Source organism: Myotis yumanensis, unplaced genomic scaffold (assembly GCF_028538775.1).
Source record: "Myotis yumanensis isolate MYYU_CA2020_CCGP unplaced genomic scaffold, mMyoYum1.0.hap1 SCAF_7, whole genome shotgun sequence".
Taxonomy (NCBI): Eukaryota; Metazoa; Chordata; class Mammalia; order Chiroptera; family Vespertilionidae; genus Myotis; species Myotis yumanensis.
The window spans coordinates 32,192,287-32,211,779 of NW_027223758.1; the positions used below are offsets into that span (position 1 = coordinate 32,192,287).

Sequence of the window (19,493 nt, forward strand, 5' to 3'; positions counted from 1 at the left end):
CAACTTTCTCAGGTTTCACAACAAATTCGCCGTGTAACGCTGGGCAAGACCCTTTGCCTCTCTGCCCTGACTTTCTCACTTGTGAAATGGGTAAAATTATGGCGTCCACATAACGGGATTTTCTGAGGAGTAAATGAGTGCCCTGTGTAAACCACACAGCACATGGGAAGCCTGTCTGTCCTGATTAGCATTCATTCTGAGCCATTCTCCGTGGTAAAGGGCACCCACCACCCACCAGCACAGCAGAGGTCACAGTGAAGGAAGACTTTTCAGCACCGGTTTATGCACGTTTCCACCCAGCAAGTCCTCTGCAGTAATCACTTCAGGGAAATGCCTTTCCCTTCTCCAAACCGCTGTGTGCACGTGCAGCGTACACACACGCACAGCGATGACAGCAGGTCTGACGGGGGGGCAGTGAAAGTTTTGCAAGAGCATGCTCTTTCGAGTCAGGTGGACCTGGTGTCAGATAATAGTTCTGCCCCTTCCAGCTGTGCAATCTTAGGCAAGTCAGTCTCTCTAAGCCTCAGCCTCATCCTCTCTCAAATGGGTATGCTTTTTAATGAGAATTACATGAGATAGGGAATGGGCTGGCACTCCATCAATGATACTGAGAGCAATAACAGTCCCATTTTTATTTAACAAAATCCACTTAAAAATGTCAGAACCTTAGGGATCATGTAGTCCAGTCCTCTCACTTTATAGCTGGAGACCCAGATCTTGAGAGGAGGCGTGATTGGCCCAAGGTCACCCAGTGAGGTGGCGGAATGAGACCTGGGACCTGGGTCTCCTGGTTTTCTACTGTGCATCCATTTTGGCTCACTTGATTCTGCTCATCTGCCTCTACCCCACAAACACAGCAAGTGGCTGGACTCACTCTCTTCCCAATCTTCTTCTCTTCATATTCATCTTAGCACCACCTGTTTGCCAACGACGCCCCTCTCCCAGGCACAGCTAGCCCCTTTAAACCTGACTTGAGAAGGTAAAACCGCTGTTGGCCACTGGCAATGGCGATAACAACAGTATTAACAACAGAAGTGACAACCAGGAACTTGCACAATGCCCTGTACTTAAAAGTGCCTTCACCTACACAATCAACACATTCCCAAAACTTCTCCCTAACCCAGTTGGCTCAGGGACATAATTTCCTCAATCTTCCTGAAGACCTACTTTGTGCCTAGCCACAGACCAGAGGTTGAGGACATAGAGAGGAAAGACAGGGCCTCTGCCAGGAGGATGTAGGCAGGTGGAGACACCACAACTTCTTTTGACCCAAAGAGTACAGCAGCCAAGTCCCTGCCCACCCCCTGGGGTGCAGTCTTTATCATGCCATCAAGAGGCAGAAGGTATGTGTGGAATAGGCTGGAGAGAGACAGGGTAAGTGCAAGCCTGGAAATTACAGCAGGGAAGGAGATAAAGAATCGAAAAGATGGACACTAAACACGTGACTGCCTCGTCTCAGGGAGATTCTAGTAAGAGACTCCCGAGAGGACAAGGGAGCAGCAGGGGGTCCACTTGAAACCAGGAAGCCTTGGTCCCCAACCCCCTGCTGGCACATAAGATTCTGATGCTTCTGTTCCCTTAGCGACTCTGCCCTCAGATGCCAAGATTTTCCAAACCCAGGGCCAGGCTATCTATGCCTCTTTGGGACCATCTTTTGCTAAAATGATGTCAAAGCCCTTGCAGTGGGAATGTGGCTTCCTAGGCCCTCAGCCCAGCAGCCCAACACACTCCAGCATCATTAGCTCCTGGCAGGGACACCATCCGCAGGGATGTAGAAGAGGCTGCTGGGGTGGGGTGGGTGGGGGTACCAGGCAGAGAGAAGAGGACTAAAAGCAGCTACTCCTCTTTCCTCAGTCTATCTCCCAGCTCCCATGTCTCTGAAAACCTACTATGTGCCAGGCACAGGTACAATTCTAAGTGTTTCCTTTAATCCCAACATCAACCCTTTGAGACGTGTGCCCTTCTTCCCGATTGACAGATGAGGAAACTGAAGCTTGGGGAAGGGGAGTGACTTGACAAAGGTCACCCTAGTGACGGCACGGGGATGCCAGCAGAGGACTGCCTGGTGCCTCCAGTTCCACGAGACCCACAAGGTCAGTGTTTCACTTGAGAAGTCCAGAGTTGAGAGAGATCAACTGAGGAAACCCCAATGATTTCATAGACTCGAGTTTAAATCCTGGGTTGCTTTAAGAGACGGGTCTCCTGCCACGTTAAAGCTGCTTGAGTGGCATATTAACATTGTACAGACCATCTAATCCAACTCCTGCATCGAACAGATGAGCAGACAGACACCCACGCCTGGAGCATTTTAAAATGGCTACTAGTCGCCTACTAGCCAGCTAAGGGGCCAGACCCCAATCGCTGGCACTTTCCCTACCCCACCCTGTCTGAAGACACCACCGTTTTCTGGGGAGCAACTCCAACTCATCCCACACCACCCGATGGGCAGGGAAGGCAGAGGACCCAGGCCTCCCTCATCTGCAGGGCCGAGGGAGGGGATACAGGGCTGCTCAGGCCTGTGGGTGCTCCCAACAGCCCAGCTCCCTGCCGAGGAGTGGAAGGAGGGAGCATCCCACCCCAGGAAGCTCCAGGGAGAGTAGGGCCGGGACCTCCCGCGTTAGAGGTCACGGGCATGTTCCCCTGATCTACTGCAGAGCCTGGATACTTCTCAGGGGGATATGGAGAGAGGCCGTCACTGGTACTTGACCTTGGGTTGGGTGTGGGGTTCCAGCCTTCTTCCACCCCCAGGGAGCCTTGCTCCTCCTCCAAGAGGAAAGAGGCGAAGTGTTTGCCAAACGCTGGGAGAGGAAGACAGACAGCAATGCGGGGAGTCCCTAACGCCCTCTTCATCGCCCACCTGGGGCATCTTCCTTGTGGCAATGAGTATCCTCTAGTTGTGAATTTCACGGTGGTGGCGGTGGTGGGGGTGCAATGAGAAGGATGTAGGGGAAGGAAGGGAGGGTATGAGTGAGTCACAGTTAACCCCTCCTCGGCCGGTGCCCTCTGCGGATTCTACCGCAGCGAGCGGCCCCCGCCCGCCACCCGCCGCGGTGCAGCGCAGGGGCCCCTCCCGGTCGCCGCGGCCTCCTCACCTGAGTCCACTCGCCCTCTGCGGCCGCGCGGGCTCGCACCGCTCCGGCCCGGCTTGGCGCAGCGCCTCTGCAGTCGCTGCTGCAGCTGCCCGGCCGCGATCAGCAACCTGCGGCGGCGGGGAAAACAGACAGACAGGTGCAGGTGAACGCGGGCGGGGACCCCGGGCAGGGGAGCCCCGGGCCGCCGACAGCTGGGCCGCCGCAGCCGGAGAGCTTGGAGGGCGGGCTGCCTGCCGGGCGCGGGGCCCGCTCCTCCCGGCGGTGCGCGCCTCCCCTCCCCCCACCCCGCACTGGGCACCCCGGGCTGCGGCGGGCGCCGCTGGGTGGTGGGCTCGGAGGTCCCCGGAGACCCTGTCATCACCTGTGGAGGCTGCCATGGCCTCGGCTGCCCGGCCAGGGCTGCCGAGCTGCTCTCCGGAGCCCCTGCTGGAAGCGGCTAACTGGGCGCTCGCCGGGGCTGGGGCTGCCGGGAGGGCGGGGCGGGGAGGGTGAGGTGGATGGAAGGGATGAGCCAGTCGGCGGCTCGCCGGCAGCTGCGTAAGCGGCTGGTCTTCACTTTCCTTCTTAAAGAGATAGTTGGCCCCTTGCTCCAGAGGGCGTGGGAGCGGACACGCGAGCACGCAGAGCGGCGTCCTCTGCCACCTACACACCAGTCTGTACTGGGCGGTGGGGCATCGCGGAACGTGAGTTGGTTCACTAAGCGGCTGTGTGACCCTGGGCGAGTCCCTTAACCTCTCTGGGCCTCAGCTTTCTGCTCTGTAACACGGGATGATGATACCCATCTGGCTTCCTGGCACACGGTTGGCTTACATGAAATAAACATTTTGATCTGAATTCCTTTAGGAACATATTTCACTCCCCAAACCAAGTATTTCTGAGTACCAGGGTTATTTAATGCAAACTGCACTTGGACTATTACAAAAATGATAGCAAGAATCTTAAATATCTGAAAACGAACATGTTTTTCTTTGAAGCTAAGATGGTGAATCATTGGAAAGATGGAAAGAGAAACAATCACAACCTAAAAATAAATGTTCATGAAACATTTTCCCCACTGCCTTCCATCACTATCACGGGGGAAGCATGGGGGGAAAGTCCAGGAAATTGGATTGTCTCGCTCACCCTTTCACTTCTGGCTATGCAACAAGCGCTAGCTCCACAAGAGAGAAGTTAACTAGCTCTCTGGGCCTGGTTTCTTGTGGCTCACGTGGGAAGGGGGAGCAGTGGGCAAGGGCTGCCTCCTTTTGAACCAGCCCTAACTACCTGACCGGTCATTCTTCTGCTCAAAACCACCCCTCACTTCCAGGACTGTGATCAAGTGTCACTGTTTCAAGGAGGCCTTTCTTGACCTCCCTACATAAAATAACTCCCTCTCCCCCTCTCCCTCTGCTCTAGTTTTGCTGCATTTCGCCATCAGCTGATGTGCTATTTATTTACTATTTGTTAGTCTGTCATTATCACCCCCCCTCCTAGAATGTACACTCTATGAGGGAAGGAACTTTGTTTTATCTATAGAATAGTGCTTAACACATAGTAGGTGCTCAATAGATATGACTAAGTGAACGAGAGAGCAAGCGCACATTGTGCCAGGCCCTAGTCTTCTTTAAGGACACTAGGTCATTTGCCATCCTGGTCTCTCTCTTTTTTTTTTTTTTTTAAATATATTTTATTGATTTTTTACAGAGAGGAAGGGAAAGAGATAGTTAGAAACATCTATGAGAGAGAAACATCGACCAGCTGCCTCCTGCACATCTCCTACTGGGGATGTGCCCGCAACCCAGGTACATGCCCTTGACCGGAATCGAACCTGGAACCTTTCAGTCCACAGGCCGACGCTCTATCCACTGAGCCAAACCGGTTTCGGCAACATCCTGGTCTCTTAAGCCCCTAAGTCTCTGTCTACTGGTGGCGAGGCTGAACTCAGTACCCTCTACTCTCCACCCAAAGCTGACCTTTTCAGAAGAATTTGTAAAGTTACTCCACGGATTTTATATTGTGACTTTGGACTACTGGCTTGGTTAATATTTCTAATGTACATGAAGAAATAATAATTAAATAAAATAAATGTTCAATTAACTGTTACTTTTCAAAGTTCAGTCTTTTTTTTTTTTCTCCTCCCCGCCTCCTCTTGTAGTTGAACCTTGATTGCTGTTGGCACATCAATGGAAGTGATTTACCTCCCAGGCTGGTCAGCTGCAAGGACTGGCCGCAACCACCATGGAGGATCAGCCGTGCAAGATCCCTCCCCTCGGAGAAGGACTTCCTGCAGCAGGGCTTTGGTGCCCATTGAGCCTGCCTCTTAAGTGTGTAGCTTACAGAAGTGGTTGGGTAATGCTTTAACGCGGTTTTGTTGCAGGAAAAAAAAAAATAGGTTTGGAGTGGATCTTTCTTGGTCTGGCCAGTCTTGGGTGGGTTCTTGACTTCATGCAGGAAAGATCTCACAACATGAGTCCAGTTGGTTTTGAGAGTACGTTTATTAAAGCTGAGGACAGTGAGACAAAGGAAGGTCGTAGGGTAGAAGAAGTTGAACAGGAGGGAGCCCAGGCGGTACTCTGTTTTTACTCTCTAGGAATGTTATAAGAAAGAAGTGAGCCACGCCGGGCTGAGTGAAATCACTGAGAAGTAAAAGTCACAGTGAGGGAAGTGAGTCTAGGCAGGGCTGCTGTTAGCTCACTGAAAAGTCTAGGATAGAAGAAGCAATAGGAGAGAGACTAGGTGGTGTTCACTGTGGCTCTCTGGAGACGTTATAGCGAGTGAGCCACCGCGGGCTGCTGTTAGCTCACTGAAAAGTCAGAGGAAAGGAGGCCTTGGAAACAGAATCAGGGTGTAAACTTGGGGCGAGCCGCCACTGCCTATTGCTCCCTCGGTTGCAAGTCTCGTGGGAACCCTTAGAGTTTCTAGGAGAGAAAAGTAAAGATGTACACCTGAGAGGGAAGAAAGTTGTGGGCGTGCTCCAGAGAGAGCCCACCTCAAAGTGAAATCTTTTTCTGTAGCTCTGATTTGTGGTGAATCACTCTACAACAATGCCTATAATTTTGCAATAAAGGCCTATAATTTTTTTGGCATTGGTTATTTTCCCCCCGCTATTCAATTAAATTGAATTCTATCAGATGACCATTATTACATTATGTTTTGTGGGAAAACATGTAGAGCATTTGTAGCAGGAATAGGAAACGGTAGTGAAAAAAGCCATGTGAAAGGAGGCCTGATGTCTAAAAAAAACCACCTATTGCTATATTAGCAAGTTAATTGATGAAATGTTTTATCTGCCCTAAGGCCCACCTAAATTATGTAAGTGACTTTTTTACACTTAAAGTAAAATCAAAGGAAGCCATGTTTTTTAAAATCAGGAGATAATTTCTGATCCTCATTAAAAATATACCTTTTTGTCTGACCCCCATGTATTTTTGCTTGGTACTTAGAAGACTACATTTCCCAGAAATCTCCACAAGGAATTTCCCTAAAGCTAGAGTACTTTCACCCACAATACTCCCATCTGGAATGGTGTTAGGCAATAAATAATTCTCTCCTCTGCATCATAAAACATGTGATTAAAAAAAGAACTAGTGTTTAGTTATAATGTAAATTGCAAATGAGGATGTTAAGCATAAAGCAAAATTGTTCTAAAGAAATCAGTAGTTTTGTTTTGTACTAATTGGGAAATACTTAAATGTGTTTAGTTTCAAAACAATTTTGATTCCACTGCTGAGCACACTGCTCCCACTGAATGCCATAATACAACCTGAACAAAATGCAGAGAGCAACTACTTGAGGGGTCTGAAGAGAAAATATTAGCAGGCAAATTGGGGAAGAAGGCCACTAAACTAGTGAATTCACCATTTTTGTTTCCTCTGGTGCCCCCTGGCCTGGTTTCAAGGCAGCCAAAATCTGGAATTTAGGGAATAAACAGAGAGACCTCTCAAAGAGGCTCCCTAGTTCTGACTTGAAGATCAGGAAAGGAGACCCCTTGATGCTCAGGGTGAGTGGGGGAAATAATTGTTCTTTTCTGTTTTAGTCTCTTCTCCATTGTCTCATGACCCAGCCTCCAAGCAATCCTGCAGTGGTGGCTGTGACAACAGGGACCCATAGGTGCCTGGAACTCGGAGGGAGGAGAAACTTCTCCAATCAGAGTAGCTGTGGTCCTGGATTACATGCTTAGCAAAAATATCCTTCAGAAATAAAGATGATGTAAAGACATTCCAAGATAAAGAAAAACTAAGATAATTCATTGCCAGAAAACCTGCTCTGAAAGAACTACGAAAGAAAATTTTTTAGTTAGAAGGGAAATTATATAAAAGGAAACTTGGAACATCGGGAAGAAAGGAAGGACAGCCACAATGGTAAATATCTGGGTACATTTAATAACCTATTCTTCTCCTCTTGAATTCTTTAAAATACGTTTGACAGTTGAAAGCAAAACTCTCAACATTGTCTGATGGGGTTTCAATGTAGTAGATGTAAAACGTAAGACAATTAGTTGCAATACAAAGGAGGGAGTATACCAGCAAAGGAACTTATATGATGCAAGGTTTCTACGCTCCACTTGAAGTGGTAAAATATTGATTCTAAATAGAATGTGAAAAGTTAAACGTGTTTTGTAGTTTTTAGAGAATCCACTTAAAAATATAACAAAAGATATAGTAAAAATCAGTAGATAAATTAAAATGGAGTTCTAGAAAAATGTTCAAATTTTCCAAAAGAAGACAGGAGAAAATGATAAACAAACAATAAAATGGTAGATCTAAACGCAAGCATATCAATATCAATATGTGGCTTAATGACACATCAATTAAAACAGAGATTATCAGGATGGATAAAGATGACTTAGATGCTATCTACAAGAAACTCAGTTTAAATATAATGATATAGGCAGGCTAAAAGTAAAAGATGGAAAAAGATATACCATGCAAATACTAATCAAAGGAAAGCTGGATAGCTTAATATGAGAAAAAGAATTTACAGGCAGAGAGAAACAAATACCATAAGATTTCACTTACATATGTAATCTTAAAAACAAAACAAACAAACCAAAACAGAAACGGATTCATAGATACAGGAAACAAATTGGTGATTACCAGAGTGGGGTGGAATGGAGGTATAAGTGAAATAGGTGAAGGGGATTAAGAGGTTCAAACTCCAGTTATAAAATAAGTCACAGGGATATAATGTACAGCATGGGGAAGGGAATGCAGTCAGTAATATTGTAATAACTTTGGTGACCGATACTAACTCATTGTGGTGATCAGGTATACCAAAAAATGTATACACACTTTAACAGCTGATAGATCAATTTCCAAAACAAAATGTATTTTAATAAACACTGCTTTTATAATTACTCAAAGTGTATGTATACATTTTTTTGGAACTCCCTATAGGTAAATATCAAATCACTATAATGTACACCTGAAATTAATAGGATATTGTATGCCCATTATTTTTCAATTTAAAAAAAAAAAAGAAAAGAAAGACTTCAGAGCAAAGAAAATTACTAGGGATAAAGAGAACCATTATACAGCAATAAAAGGGCCACTTCACCAGGAAGACATAATAATTACAAATGTGAATGCATCTAATAAAAGAGTTTCAAAATACATGAAGCGAAAACTGTCAGAACTGAAAGGAGAACTAGACAGATTCACAATGACAGCTCTAGACATGGACACTCCTTTCTCAGTAACAGAAAATAAGCAAAGTGACAGGAAATAAGCAAAGATGTAGGAGAACTGAGCAGCACTATGTGCTACATGTAACAACGTGGACTCATCTCAAAGATGTTACACTGAGTGAAATAAACCAGTCTCCAAAAGATTTTATACTGTATGATTCTATTTACATGAAAATGGAAAAATAAAAAATAAAACTATAGTCATGTAGTAGAGTGGTTGCCAGGAGTTAGAATGGGAGAAAGATGTGACTGGGAAGGGATAGCATAAGGCAGTTTTTTTGGTTGATGATACTGTTGGCATCTTGCTTGTGGTGGTGAAATCTACATATGTGTTAAAATTGATAGAACTGTGCACCAAAATGAAAAAGTCGATTTTTCTGTATATTAATTTTAAAAATAAATTTCAAAAAGGTAATTTGACATTTAAATCTTATAGTTAATATACTCAAAGAAGCCATTTAGAATTTAGTTTGTAGCATAACAGTATTTTAGAGAATATCACAGGCTTCATTTTACAGTATAGTATGGAGCTCACAGAGCATTATATGAAAATTTCCTAGCAAACTCCAAATAAGAAAAAAAATCATTTTAATGTAAGAAATGCTTAATAAACACCAAGTAAAAGAACATTTATTTTAGTAACCTTCACTTGAATTCCAGCTGCAGACAACATATCTGCTAACATTTTTAACATAATAAACATACTTAGTTTTACTGACACATGAATGGTGATTATAATAATCAGTAAGTAGTGAACAAAAAGGTTAAATAACCTATAAATAGACTGACTAACAGCCATTTAGATAATTTAAAACAAAGATGAATTTTATAACTCTTCAATTAAGATACAGTGGGGCCTTGACTTACGAGTTTAATTCGTTCCGTGACGGAGCTCGTAACTCAAATTACTCGTATGTCAAATCAACAGTGAATGAGTGAGACATGTGATGCTGGGCTGATGTTGTGGCGTTCACTGTGACGTTCGCTGCACCAACTAGCGGTGGGGTATCTGAAGCTGGCTCGTAACCTGAATTTTAGCTCGAAACTCAAAGCAAAAAATCGGCCCGAGAGACGGCTCGTATCTCGAAAAACTCGTTAGGCGGGACACTCGTAAGTCAAGGCCCCACTGTATTAGATTGAAAACCATGGCACTAGGTCAAATCAAGGATGATATGCATTTGAATCAAATAAGTTATTGTCTGGCCCTAACCAGTTAGGCTCAGTGAATAGGGCATCAGTCTGTGGACGGAAGGGTCCGGCAGGTTCAATTCCGGTCAAGGGCACATGCCCAGGTGTGGGCTCGATCCCCAGTAGGGGGTGCACAGGAGGCAGCCGATCAATGATTCTCTCTCATCATTGATGTTCCTATCTCTCTCTCCCTCTTCCTTCCTCTCTGAAATAAATAAAAATGTAAAAATAATTAAATTATTGTCTGTGGGGAAATAAAAAAGTAGTAATTATTAATTAGCCCCATAAATTTAAAATAAATATTCCAATGTAAAGTAGCCCTTTAATAACATCCTTGAGTGTTTCCTGAAGCCATATAATATTTTCAAAATGTATTCTAAATGCAACATTCAAGTCAGGGAAATGGTACATACTATACATTCAAGTCAGCTAAGTTAAAACTATTACTCAGCTATAATTTAGTATTTCTGTGAGCATATATGTTTCCAGCTCTGGCTATGATTATTCTGAGCTTACAAAGAAGAAATGGCAGGTTGGCTTGTCTATGATAGGGATCAGACCTTCAGCTGCTTCCAGGCGGCTGCTGCATTAAATCGAACAATCTATACAGAAATTCCAATGATGACATAAATCTGCATGTTCTGAATTTCCTTCATATTTTATGGAACATTGGTCCCACTGTAGCTATAATATCTGCATAGGGGGCACTCTGGCTCAGCTCAATAGCCCGCTGTTTTTTTAGGACAAGAAAGCTATAAAATCTGGCAGCAGCTTGTTTTCGGTCACTATTTCTGCAGAGAGTCATCAGACTAAAGCACTTCATTCCTGTCCTGTGAGATTCCTGGGGAAAGAATTAGAAAAGAGAAAAGGAAAGGCAAACAAGATCACTAGAAGTAGAGCAGGCTGTGGATGCACAATGAACAACAAAATATTGGCATTTTTAATAAGTGACTGTGAAAGCCTTACATGGAGAAATGCAAATGACTCGTGAGTAAGCTTAAAAACTATATAGGTCATTGAGCACAAGCTTGGTTCATTGAGAAATGCATGCAAAAGAGCTCTAAAGCATTATACAAATTCCTAATGTGTTATACAAATGTTAGGTCTTTTAAAAAATTGATGTTAACATAAATGGCTTCTGTGGAAAGTGTAATTAATTTAGGCTTGCAGGGAGAGAAAAATCCACAGGACTTTGGGAGGCTCCTAATGCAATGAAGATTATAAGCTATCAGGCTTCTCTTCCTTAAAGGCACCGAGGGATAGTGGTGACTGTGAAATTCTAGCAGTAAATATAGAATTCTATTTTGTATCTCTCAGTGATAGGGCAATATGACTATATAAATATCTCCCAGTTTCTTTGCACAGGTTAAAAAGATGTTGGTTTCATCATAGGGTAACTGTGAACCTAATAGAAAAAGTTGAGGTAAAATGAAGGGTTTAATTATGGATGAAGAGAACTCCTTTTATGAAGACTTGTACTTGGTATCAGATTCCTAGAATAGAAGTACGGTTTTTAGTTAGAAATGCTGGCCAGTATCCCTGTGAGTACGGTACTTCTTGGATAGTTGTGAAGCATTTTTAGAAATATCACATACAAGTGTGTGTGTTATTTTTTTTTTTACCAGTTCATTCCATTTAACAAATTAATAAGCTAAATACTGTATCTCAACCAAAGAAGTGGCCCAGGCTTGGCAACCTTTCAGAGATGGCATGATAAGTCTTCATTTATTCCTGTTCTTGAGGAGATGTGATGTGAGTTAGAGGCTTTCTCCCCTGGGAGGGAGCAGGGACAGCCCTTTCAATTTCAAGAATCCATTTGAAAACCACTCTGAGTGGACAGATATGCAAGGTTCAACAATGTGCTTATTCTGTTCCCTCCAGACACCCCTCTGAAATGAAGGAAAAGAAATATAAGGTAACAAAGAAAGGACATAAAGACAAAGAAAGTGGAAGACTGATGGACTTTGCAGAGTGGAGAAAGCTGAAACCCAAGTGCTAACAGGGAGGAAAGCCAACAAAAAGCAAGCCAATTTGAGCTATAGAACCTTTGGAAACCTCGGGAATTAGAGGCAACAGTATATGATGAGCTGGAGATATGGAGTGAAGCTGAAAACAGGAGAATTTCTTGAAAGTCTACTTGGGAGCAGTTGACCCTCAAGTCCACTCCACCACTTCACAGAACCAAGACACAGCTGTACCCTAGCAGGCTATTTACCCTGGGAGAGAGCAGGGACAGTCCTTTCAACTTTAAGAACCCTTTTGAAAAAATACCCTGAGGGGACAAATGTGCAAGACTGAACGTATGTGCTCACTCTGTTTCCCCCCCAGAAAGCCCTCTAAAATGAAGGAGGCAGGAAGATGCTTTTCTGGAGACAGCAACCATTGGGATGAGACTCTAGCCTTGGGACACCAGGCACTGTGGATGGTAGAGAAATGTCATCCCACAAACGAGGAGGGTAAGTATAATCTACACCCTAAACAGTAAGAGAGTCAGCCTCTCCCTGACCCACTTTTGGTTCCCAAACCATGGGCATCATGCTTATACATATATGCTAGGCAGTAGATGTAAGGATTAAGCTGGGAAAACTGTCCATTTTGAGAAAAAACACACCTATAGGTAATGACATCAGTGTGTGTGTGGCGGGGGGAGGGGAACCACCCAATTACTTCATGATGAAATCCGTAAGTCTACAAGTACCACCCATCCTCTATAATAAAAGGTTAATATGCAAATTGACTGAATGGCGGAACGACCGGTCGCTATGACGCACACTGACCACCAATGCAGGAGCTTCCCCCTGATGTTCAGTGTGTTCCCACAGTGGGGGAGCGGGCCAAAGCCATCAGTCGGACATCCCCCGAGGGCTCCTGAACTTCGAGAGGGCGCAGGCCAGGCTGAGGGACGCCCCCACCTCCCCGTGCACAAATTTCGTGCACCGGGCTTCTAGTGTTTATATAACTTTGAATCAGATTTTGGTGTTTCACTCTTAAATAAAAACAGGTAACCTAAGGTCCATCAGACATTTGAGTAAAAGTTCTGACATTCAAGAGCAAAAATGAAAGAATTCAAGAGAATCAGTAAAGAAACGGAGATAATGCAGGGAGCAAAAGAAAATGATAACCTCTAAAAATTAAGAGACTACATCTGAAAAAAATGATTAGGATGATATGAGAGAAAGCAGAGCAGTGGTTTGCTTGGGGATGGGAGAGATGGGACAAGAGATTATCAAGAGGCACAAGGAAACTTTTGGGGATTGTACATATGTGCAGTATCTTTTTTGTTGTTGTTAATCCTCACCTGAGGATATTTTTCCACTGATTTTTAGGGAGAATGGAAGAGAAAGGGGAAGACAAAGAGAAACATTGATATGAGAGAAACACATCGATTGGTTGCCTCCTGCACGAGCCCTGACCAGGGCCAGGGCCCGAGGAGCCTGCAACCAAGGTACATGCCCTTGACTGGAATCGAACCCGGGACCTTTTGGTCCACAGGCCAATGCTCTATCCACTGAGCCAAACTGGCTAGGGCCATATGTTCAATATCTTGATTGTGGTAATGGTTTCACAGGTATATACATATGCCAAAACTTATCTAACTGTATACTTTAAATAGGTATGGGTTTTTGTACATTGTACCTCAATGAAGCTGTTAAAATGAAATAAATAATAAGATTAGTATACTATAAAACAAACAAATGAAACCCCACCTAAAACCTAAGAAAAAACTCCTAGAAAACAAACAAACAAAAAAGGTAAAAGCAGAAATAAAATTCAATAGATTGGAAGATAAAGTTGAAGAAATATCCTAAACAGTAGAAAAACAACAACAAAGGAAATTAATAAAGGAGACACAAGATTTTTTTAAAATTGAAGGTGCAATTTAGGAGATCCTGCATCTGACCCTTCTGGACCCATTGGGCAGTCCAGAAAGAGAGGATAGATTAACAACAAGGAGAAAATCCAAGAAATAATAATTATAAAAAAATTCCCTAGAACTCAAGGGCATGAACTTTCAGAATAAAGAACCTGCTATACACTCAGCACAATAAATGAAAAAAGATTCATACCAAAGCACATCATCATGAAATTTCAGACCAATACGGATAAAGAAAAGATCTAACAGTTTCCAGAGAGAAAATAAAGGTCACTTACAAAGGATCACCAACCAAACAGCATCTGACTTTTCAATAACAACCAAGAAGCCTAGAAATGTTACAAAAGCCTTTAACATCTGAGAGATAACATTTCAAACTATGTTCAGAGACAACCAAACAAGTTAAAGGTAAAATAAAGAAATTTTCGGCCTTGTATGTAGGGTCTCCTATGCGCTCCGTGTCTCAGGAAATTATGACAGTATGCTGACCAAAAGGAAGATCAAAGTACCAGGAAACAGAGGAATCAATATAGGAAAAGGACAAAGGAATTCAATGTTATGGAAAAGGAATGTCCCAAGACAAAAACTGTGGGGCAGACCTAGAGAACAACTAATCCAGAGTAGAACAAAAGGATGATGAGCTCCAGGAGGAATAGCTTCAAGGAAAATAAAATGGAACCAATGAATTATGTTGCCAGAAAGTTTGGAAAAATAATTAAGAATGGATATATAGACACTAGGAAAAAGAACGATTACCTACCCCCCTCATACAGTTGACAAGAAAATAAATGTAACTACACTATGAAGTTTCAATGTGGACTAATTTTTAACATAGTCTTTGGGGCAGCAACTGCTGGTTGTCCCTTGATACCCATTCTCTTCTTCCTCCATGGTAATAGAATTACTACCTGGGCCCCAGATTGTCAGAGAAGGACTACATTTCCCAGCTAGATGTGACAAGGTGACTAAGAGCTGGTCAATGAAATGAGAAAAATGATACACACAATAACTGAGTTGTGCCCTTAAAAGAAAATTTGCTGCTGATTGGAATGCAGCAAAGCCATTTTGGATCATGAGAACAAAAAAATGAGATAAAGGGAAAGGTGGGTCTCTGACAAGTTTGTGAGAACACCTGCCCTGCCAGTTGGTACTTTTACCTGAGAGACAAAAAAGTCTACCTTTTTAAGCCACTAATATTTTGGCTCTCTGTCACAATCAAACCTGCGTTATAACTACTACAATTATTACATTATATGCACTGAATACTGCGCTCAAATATACTGAGGGGTGAGATGTAATTAAGCTAAATTTTCATTAGAAAGAAGTAAATAAAACTTAAAGCTAAAATATCAGGAGCAGTAAAACAAGTCATTAGAAATATGGATATAAATACTAAAAGAAACAGCTTAATATAGTTGCTTTTGGTGAGCAGGACTTAGAGATAAGAAGGGAACAGGCCTCACAGCATAGTACTATTAAACTTTCAAAATTACCTACATGTATTTTTTGATAAAAATGTTAAATTTTAAAATTATGGTTCACTCATAAACTGTTATAAATTAAGTTCCACATTGAATATTTGTTAATAGTACGCTAAAAATAAGAATAGGACATAAAGTAGATGTCTAGGGGCATGGGAATGGGTAAGAAATTGCTTAGAGCTTCTAATTAGAACTGTTTTGATGTAGGCACAAAAAACAGACTCCCATAATTAGCCTTGCGGATATTGCTCAAAATCAGCTCACGAATCTGGTCTCAATAAAAACATAATGAAAAACGGTTTCATTTTTACAGACCTCTAGAAAACTGAAGTTAACATTTTACTTATTTTTAAAAATAAAAATAGGGTTAACAAACCCTACCATCTTACCCGCAAATCATTTAACAGCCGATGTATTCTTCGATTCCATCTCTTTGCCTCAATATTTTGTTCACTTCCCAATGACTCCTGTTTGAATGATTGATAAAATATTTCACTTAAACCAAATTTTACTGAATGTTTACTATTTGTCAGGCATAGTGGTAGCTGCTACAAGAAACACAATTATAACACTGGGCTCTGCAAATAAGGAGCTTATAGCCTGATTAACAGAGAACAAGACTAGAATTCAAATATAGATCAACCTCTGTAGTATTACATCTATACTCCCCAGGTTACCTTCTTTTTATTAAAATTTATTGGGGTGACATTGGTTAATCAAATTATATAGGTTTCAGGTGTACAATTTTATAATACGTTACCTGTATACTGTATTGTGTGTTCACAACCCCAAGTCAAGTCTCCTTCCATTGTCACTTATCCCCCCTTTACCCTCTTCTACCTCCACCCACACCCATCTTTCCCCTCTGGTAATCACAATACTGTTGTCTGTGACTATGAGGTTTTTTTTGTTGTTGTTTTTTGCTTAATCCCTTTATCTTTTTCGCCCAGCCCACCACCCCCATACCCCTCTGACAGCTGTCAATCTGTTCTCTGTATCTATGAGTCTGCTTCTATTTTTTAATTTATTTTTTATTTTTGTTAATTCTCACCCGAAGATATTTTCCCATTGACTTCTAGAGACAGTGGAGGGGGCGGGGGGGAGAGAGAGAGAGAGAGAGAGAGAAACATCGATGTGGGAAAGACACATTGACTGGTTGCCTCCTGCATGTATCCCAACTGGCTGGACTGGGGCTGGAGCCTGCAACCCAGGTACGTTCCCTTGACTAGGAATCAAACCTGAGACCGTTCAGTGTGCAGGCCGATGCTCTAACCACTTGGAAACACCAGCCAGGGCAAATCTGTTTCATTTTGTTGATGGTTTCCTTTGCTGTGCAAAACTTTTTAGTTTGATGTAGTCCCATTTGTTTATTTTTTCTTTTGTTTCCCTTGTCTGAGGAGATATATCAGAAAAAATATCTCTATGAGAAATGTCCAAGATTTTACTGCCTGTGTTTTCTTCTAGGATTTTTATGGTTTCAAGTCTAACACTTAAGTCTTTTATCCATTTTGAGTTTATTCTTGTGACCAGTATAAGAAGGTGGTCCAATTTCATTTTTTTTTTTTTGCAGTTATCTGTCCAATTTTCTAACACCATTTATTGAATAGACCAGTGGTCACCAACCTCTTGGACCTCACAGACCACCAGAGGTCCACGGACCACCGGTTGGTGACCTCTGGAATAGACTGTCTTTACCTCATTGCATGTTCTTGCCTCCTATGTCATACATTTAAAAAAAAATATATATATATATATTTATTATTGATTTCAGAGAGAGGAAGGGAGGGGGAGAGGGAGACAGAAACATGAGAGAATCATTAATTGGCTGCTTCCTGCACACCCCTACTGGGGTTCGAGCTGCAACTTGGGCATGTGCCCTGATCGGGAATGGAACCTTGAACTTCTGATTCATGGAGCAACACTCAACCACTGAGCCACACTGACCAGGCTGTCAAATATTAATTGACCATAAAGGTGTGGGTTTATTCTGGGCTCTCTATTCTGTTCCATTCATTAAATGTCTGTTTTTATGCCAGCACCATGTGGTTTTGATTATTATGGCCTTGTAGTATAGTTTGATATCAGGTAGTGTGATTCCTCCAACTTTGTTCTTTCTCAAGATTGCTGTGGCTACTCGGAGTCTTTTGTGGTTCCATATAAGTTTTTGGAATTTTGTTCTAGTTCTGTGAAATATGCCATTGGTATCTTGATAGGAATTGCATTGAATCTATAGATTGCTTTGGGTAGTATGGGCATTTTAATGATATTAATTCTTCCTATCCATGAACATTGTATAGGCTTCCACTTATTTGTATCTTCAGTGTCTTATAATTTTCTGAGTACAGATCTTTTACATCCTTGGTTAAATTTATTCCTAGGTGTTGTTTCTTTTAATACAATTGTAAATTGGATTGTTTTCTTACTTTTCCTTTCTGATACTTCATTATTGATGTATATAAATGCAACTAATTTCTGGATATTCATTTTGTATCTTGCTACTTTACTGAATTCATTTATCAGTCCTGGTAGTTTCTTGGTGGAATCGTTAGAGGTCTATATATACAGTATCATGTCATCTGCCCCAGGCAATCTTCTGATAAGGGGCTCCAGAGTAGGAGATTCTGTTGTCTTTACTGGTAATGCATCCAGGGCATTGGGCCCTTGCTTTGAAAAACAATCAGCAAAGATCACCACTGTTGGCTAGGACTTATTTCAGCTCTGGTTAATCTGAACTCAGTTAACAGGAGTAAACATAAAGCTATATATTAAAAAACCTGCCTTGTAAAGGCCTTTATCTGAACTTACTTGGTGATACAAGAGCTCTTTTTATTTTTTTATTTTTTATTTTTTATTTTATTTTATTTTTTTTATTTTTCGCTAAAAGTATTACAAAGGGTATTACATAAGTGTCCTTCCCCCCCCCCCCCCCCCCACCCTGATACAAGAGCTCTTAACAATAACTGATGTTTAGCAGTTTGTGTACAATTGGGTTAGAAACCTTTCAGATTTTGAGGGTGCCTTGTCCAAAAGAGATCAACCAACTGCCAATCATTATCTGAATAGATTCATTCTTTTCTGTTTTTAAACCTTCAGCAACACCTCAGTATTGAAAAACCGTAAAGTTGAAATCCCTTCACAGGAACCCACTCAAAGCCCTTATCATCTAACACCTTATGAGCTGAGAACAGAACTGGACATAAGAAAGGTGCTGTTGAATCTGATAAAAAAGCAGGCCCACAAAGAGTTGGGGCAAGGTAAGTGGCCCAAATCTGACCTACTTTATACTTTTCCCTAAGCTAGCTCTGACCATGCAACACAACAGCATCTGTGTCACCTTTTCACGGGTTCACTGTCCTGCTTTCATGTGTATCTCTGGAGCCTGGATACTTCCTAAAAGTGCTTTCAATTACAAGGACTCCAAGATGATTTCAGAAAACTCCAGAATATTCTGTATGACATTTTATTCTTTTTAAAAAATATTTTCTATTGATTTCAGAGAGGAAGAGGGAGAGAGAGAAAAAAATCAATAATGAGAGAGAATCATTGATCGGCTGCCTTCTGCACGTCCCTATTGGGGATTGAGCCTGCAACCTGGGCATGTGCCCTTGACCAGAATTGAACTGGGACCCTTCAGTCAGCAGGCCGACACTCTATCTGCTGAGCCAAACCAGCTAGGGCCTGTCTGACATTTTAAATTATTTGAGGCTAAGGGGACTGCTGAGTCCCCATCCCCACCAGCTTTATGGCTTCCTGATCCTACCGATGCTGTATCCTTTCTTACATTCCAAAGAAAATTTGAAAATATGGTCACTTTATTCTGAAGCGTTTTCCCAATCCCTCCAGTTACAATGGATGTTTATTCCTTTCTGGTCTGTTCTTGGATAAATGAGCTCATCCAATTACTAATGTTGATTTTTATTGTTAAATACACAAAATGCTATTTTTCAAATGTAAAAAGCAATGGTCCAACTCTTTGTTAGAGATCCATGAGACTGAAGCTTGACCTATATTGCACAACTAAACTAACCAAGAAAAGGTTCAGAAGAAATAGTTTGTGTGCTTTGCTGAATGAAGCCTGTCCACTTGATCTGTCTGGACACCCTACAACTGAATCCTTTGTGTAGAAAGCCCAGTGGATTATTAAAACAGCTGAACTTGTGCTGTGTTGTGGTTTGCTTGAAAATAACCTGTGT

At 42.3% G+C, this 19,493-nt stretch overlaps 2 protein-coding genes across 5 annotated transcripts in view; both read right to left on the minus strand.

Annotated features, from left to right (window-relative positions):
• SNPH (syntaphilin) overlaps positions 1–3,519 on the minus strand; it is a 41,085-nt gene extending 37,566 nt beyond the window's left edge. For 2 of the 3 annotated variants that reach the window (XM_070420076.1, XM_070420073.1), the window contains exons 1-2: positions 3,454–3,519; positions 3,093–3,199 (exon numbers count right to left, since the gene is read on the minus strand). The gene's annotated coding sequence lies outside the window, so the exon portion shown is untranslated. The remainder of the gene's footprint in view (positions 1–3,092; positions 3,200–3,453) is intronic. The other variant, XM_070420077.1, reaches the window with a different exon arrangement.
• Positions 3,520–10,445: 6,926 nt separating this feature from the next.
• RAD21L1 (RAD21 cohesin complex component like 1) overlaps positions 10,446–19,493 on the minus strand; it is a 29,266-nt gene continuing 20,218 nt past the window's right edge. For both annotated transcript variants that reach the window (XM_070421465.1, XM_070421464.1), the window contains exons 12-13: positions 15,690–15,767; positions 10,446–10,786 (exon numbers count right to left, since the gene is read on the minus strand). In XM_070421465.1, coding sequence (XP_070277566.1) covers positions 10,598–10,786; positions 15,690–15,767 — 267 coding nt within the window. In that variant the 3' untranslated portion in view covers positions 10,446–10,597. The remainder of the gene's footprint in view (positions 10,787–15,689; positions 15,768–19,493) is intronic.